The sequence below is a fragment of the Haplochromis burtoni genome, unplaced genomic scaffold (genome assembly GCF_018398535.1).
Source record: "Haplochromis burtoni strain Fernald_Lab_line unplaced genomic scaffold, NCSU_Asbu1 Contig_2401, whole genome shotgun sequence".
Lineage (NCBI taxonomy): Eukaryota > Metazoa > Chordata > Actinopteri > Cichliformes > Cichlidae > Haplochromis > Haplochromis burtoni.
In genome coordinates this window covers 8649-12910 of record NW_024584762.1, presented here as the reverse complement: position 1 = coordinate 12910, position 4262 = coordinate 8649, and the positions used below count along the sequence as shown (strand labels likewise).

Here is a 4262-nt window from a genome sequence, read left to right as displayed (position 1 = left end):
TTTGTAATATAACAGTTAAAAATGAAGCAACATATTTAGGTCTGATTATCTGCAAAGATCCAAAAGACAGAATTTTACTAAATGTTGGCAAAGAGAGGAAGTGACGTAGGACTTGCGCATGCACACAGTGCATTCAGGTCATAATTAAAGTAGATGGGACAGGATTTTTAAAATGTAAAAAAAAAAAGAGAGAGAAACAAAGAAAGAAGAAGGAAATGAAGTTGTGGGTACTAAGCAGTGAGGTGTCGGCTGTGCTAGTTATTCTGCAGTATTGTGGTAAAGTTTGCTGTGATGCACTATGCTGAAGTGATGCATAGCTGCTGTGGTTTTCCTGTCAGTGTGAGACTGCAGCAAGCGTACAAAACCCCGTGCAAATTCCATATGTACGGGGTAAATAGTTAAGACACCCCACGAGGAGACAGTGCAACTGAAATATACCAACTTTTTTGTTTTTTGCTTTTTGCTACCCGATCCGTACCGGAAACCCTGATCGGTACTTCCGCTCAAAGCATTTTGCGATAGTTACGGGTCAGAGTAACTGTTTAGATGTTAACAATAATAAGTATATGTTAAAATGTTTGCAGTAATGAAACACTGCAATATAATGTAGACAAAAATGAAAAATAAAAAGATAGTTACGGATCAGGACTCCCCGATCCTTACTGCGCATGTGCAAAATCGGACCGTACAAATCAGGTCTGGCCAATGACTGTATAAAAGGAAATGAGGAAGGAAGAACAGTTCTAGACCTCATTCGTGTGAATAAACGGGAGCTGGCCCAAGGAGCAGAGGTGAGCAGCAAACAATGTTATTAAGGAATTGTAATGCTGGCTGGGGTGTGCCTCGTCCCAAGGCTTACATGTATGTTACATACTAAATGTCCTTTGGTGTGGATCTCGGTATTATTGGGCAGGTAGCGAAGACGGTTGCGGTTTAGAAAGCTGCAATGTCCCGTTAAGTAGCTAAAGAGATGGCAGCGACATTAGTCACAAGTTTGTGAGACACTAGATCGTATTCGCCTGGGATCTTTGTGTGTTGCACTTTTTTTTTCTGCAAATTTGTAAATCTGTGTTTTCTTTCAACTTTAGTCGTTTCAGTTTAGACACTGAAAACTATTCTCGTATTTTAGAAAACAAATGTGATAGGGGTAAATTATGCTCCCTTTACAACTTTAAACACACACACTGAAAAATAACGAGTTACAAGAGACAGATCCATGTCACCGTTATAAACTGCTTTGTAACGCACAGGGTGCATAAATTCAGTGCCTTTGACAAAGTTTGTCAAAGTTTGTGTGGTTGGTTGTCTTGTTTTTTTGTTTTTTTTTAAGTGCTGCATAACGATCAGAACAAGACACAGCTATCCCAAAATATAAAAAGTGTTTTTTAATTATTTTCTAAACATAATACATTACACATAATGGAGTGATGATTGTTGACAATTCACCAATATTTTTTATTCTTGTTTAAATAGAAGAAAATTAAATTGAAGTAGTCAATAGAGAGTTATTTGGTTTGCCTTTGAGATACTACAAGACCTTCACCTCATTTTATGATGACATTTATAAACGATACAGAATTGAAACAATTTAATTTAAGCATATCCCATACAATCACTTAAATATATTCAATTTAATTTATTATATAATAAAAAATTTTAAACTTTTTGAGCCTGCACATCACCTCATCGAGTAGGATAATTAAAAGTTATCTTCAGATTGCTTTTTCACACAAATAATTGCCTTTGAACACGGCCATCAGCTCAGCTTTCATCTATTAAATAAGGCTCTTGAGGATATTTTTGTGTTCTTTCATAAATGAATCCTAACATCTCGTTTCTTGTCTATGACCATCAGCCCACACACCTGAAGACGACATTCAACAACAGACTTTGCCTCTTCAACCTGACTTTTTGACAGCTAAAGATGTGTACTCTGGTGCAAAATGAAAAATGGCTTAAGGATTACCTGGATGAGCTAAGTGACTCTGAGCTAAAGCGCTTTCAGTGGTACTTGGCTCTGAACATGAGAGAAGGATCCCGACCTATCTTGAGGTTCCAGCTGGAGAATGCTACCAGAGAAGACACTGTTGACAAGCTGGTGCAAGTTTACAGCAAAGATGGTGCTGTAGAGGTTACAATCGACATTTTCTTTAGGATGAAGTTCAATGACCTCGCAATAAAGTTAACCGAAGGTAAAATGCCATGATATTGCAGTTTAACTGCTATATATATATATATTTCCACATCATACAAAAAATGTAAATCTTAATTCATTTGTAATGTTTTGTTTTAACGAGCTGTAACTAAGAAGTGTCTTAAGATTGTTAACAATTTTGCCATTTGCAGAAAAATCACGCCGGACACCTTCTAATCCTACACTCCATATGCCCAAAACAGTCATACCTAAAGAACTCGACTTTAAGAATAAGAAAAAAGAAAAGTCATTCTCCAACATAATGGAAGAAAACAAGTCAAGTGATGAAGAATTGGAAATCATCACAAAGAGTGGACAAGAATCATCTGTCACTGATGATATATCTTGTCCAATTTGCTTATGTATTTTCACTGAACCTGTGACGCTGCAGTGTGGCCACAGCTTCTGTAAGGACTGTGTGCAAGACCACTGGAGAGTGAAAAAAGATAAAAAATGCTCAATCTGTCGTCAAGTCATCTACAATCCTGAACCTCCGTCTAATTTTGTTCTGAAGAGTTTGAGTGAAAGACACAAACAAGGAAGGCTCACTGATCCATCAGAAGGACACAGAAATGTCCCATCAGAGCCACACCAGGTGAAGACACTTTTATCTATTGACTGGGCTAAATTGCATTAAATTCTTTGTTGCGCCTAAAATTATGATAGAAGGGTGTATGTAATTTGTACTTAAACTTGCATTTCTGATTGAGACACACCCACAGATCTTTTTTTTTTTCAGTGCTTTCTTGTTCTTTTGATTGAAGGAGTACTTTTATTTCAGAGTTTTTCCAAGAATGTCATGGGAAAGCAGATAGCTTTTGAAAGATTCAAGCAAGTGTGCAACTCATCGACTGAACATATTAAGGTACCTGTTGAATTTTGGCTTGTTAAATCTTAAACATGTTAAGAGCTTAAGAAGATGACAGGTTGTTTTTTTCTGTAACAGACTCAGAGGAATGACACAGAGAAGAAGATTCGGGAGGACTTTGAGAAGCTTAGACTCTTCCTGGGGAGAGAGGAAGAAGCCAGAATAGCAGCATTAAAAGAAGAGGAGACTCGAAAGATTAATACTATACAGAAGTTGACAGATCTCCGCAGAGACATCCTTTCACTCTCTGACACTGTGAAAGACCTAGAAAAGCTTTTAGGACCTAATAGCTCATTCATGCAGGTAATTATTCAAAGTATAACAAAGATTAAATGCACACAAAATAATGTCTAATACTGTTCTTTTTTATTTGCTGAACTTTAGAACTGCATTGGTAAGGTTAGTATGTGTAATTTTAATTTCTTGTGCTTCTATTTGTTTAAAAATACATCATCAGTCGTTAGGGACATGAGAGTTGAATATAGTTACAGTAATATCTTCAGTGCACCAATTGCACAAGAGTAGTATATTGTGAGTAAAAATTGTGACTTTGCTCTAGAGCTCAGAATGCACTGCCAGACCCCCAGCAACTTCCACAAGCACAGATAAATGTTTCAGAACACGTGAAAAACCTTCAGAGAAGAGTCTTGGAGAAGATGATGATCGACAAAATATTAAGTAAGTTTAAATCCAAAGACTTTGTATTATTTATTTCGCATGTGTGAGGAGACTGAACAACAGAGTGGTTTTTTTTATTTGTATTTATTTATTTGTTTTGTGTTCCACAGGCTCTGCTTTCCTTTTTTGTTTATTTTTTTTTTTTTGTTTTTTTTGTTTTTGTTTTTTGTTGTTTTTTTGCTGGCGAAAAGAAAGGGGAGAAAGAAAGGGAAAGAAAAACAGCTGGGAAGAGGGACGGGGATAAAGGGCAAAAACCAACAAAATAAGCAGACAAAAAAAAGATACATTTATCAATCACCTGGATCACCTGTTGAGAAAGAAAAAAGAAAACAAGTAGAAGAAAAAAAAGAGCAACATAATAAACAACATCACAATGATATATGGGAATATGACAGTAAATACTAAATATTAAACATTATTGTGCAGCACGTAAGATCGACAGCGCACAGTGTGCTTTGAGGTAGGAGCCAAAAAGGGTGTAGTTTGTGTGTGTGAGCACCCGTGTGTACACCTGTGAGCATG

At 36.5% G+C, this 4262-nt stretch overlaps 1 protein-coding gene across 1 annotated transcript in view; it reads left to right on the top strand.

Annotated features, from left to right (window-relative positions):
- The first annotated feature begins 7 nt into the window (after positions 1 to 7).
- LOC102289619 (tripartite motif-containing protein 6) overlaps positions 8 to 4262 on the top strand; it is a 10576-nt gene continuing 6321 nt past the window's right edge. The window contains exons 1-8 of the mRNA XM_042217639.1: positions 8 to 791; positions 1856 to 2192; positions 2347 to 2789; positions 2976 to 3059; positions 3141 to 3365; positions 3447 to 3461; positions 3622 to 3740; positions 3851 to 3872. Coding sequence (XP_042073573.1) covers positions 1925 to 2192; positions 2347 to 2789; positions 2976 to 3059; positions 3141 to 3365; positions 3447 to 3461; positions 3622 to 3740; positions 3851 to 3872 — 1176 coding nt within the window. The 5' untranslated portion in view covers positions 8 to 791; positions 1856 to 1924. The remainder of the gene's footprint in view (positions 792 to 1855; positions 2193 to 2346; positions 2790 to 2975; positions 3060 to 3140; positions 3366 to 3446; positions 3462 to 3621; positions 3741 to 3850; positions 3873 to 4262) is intronic.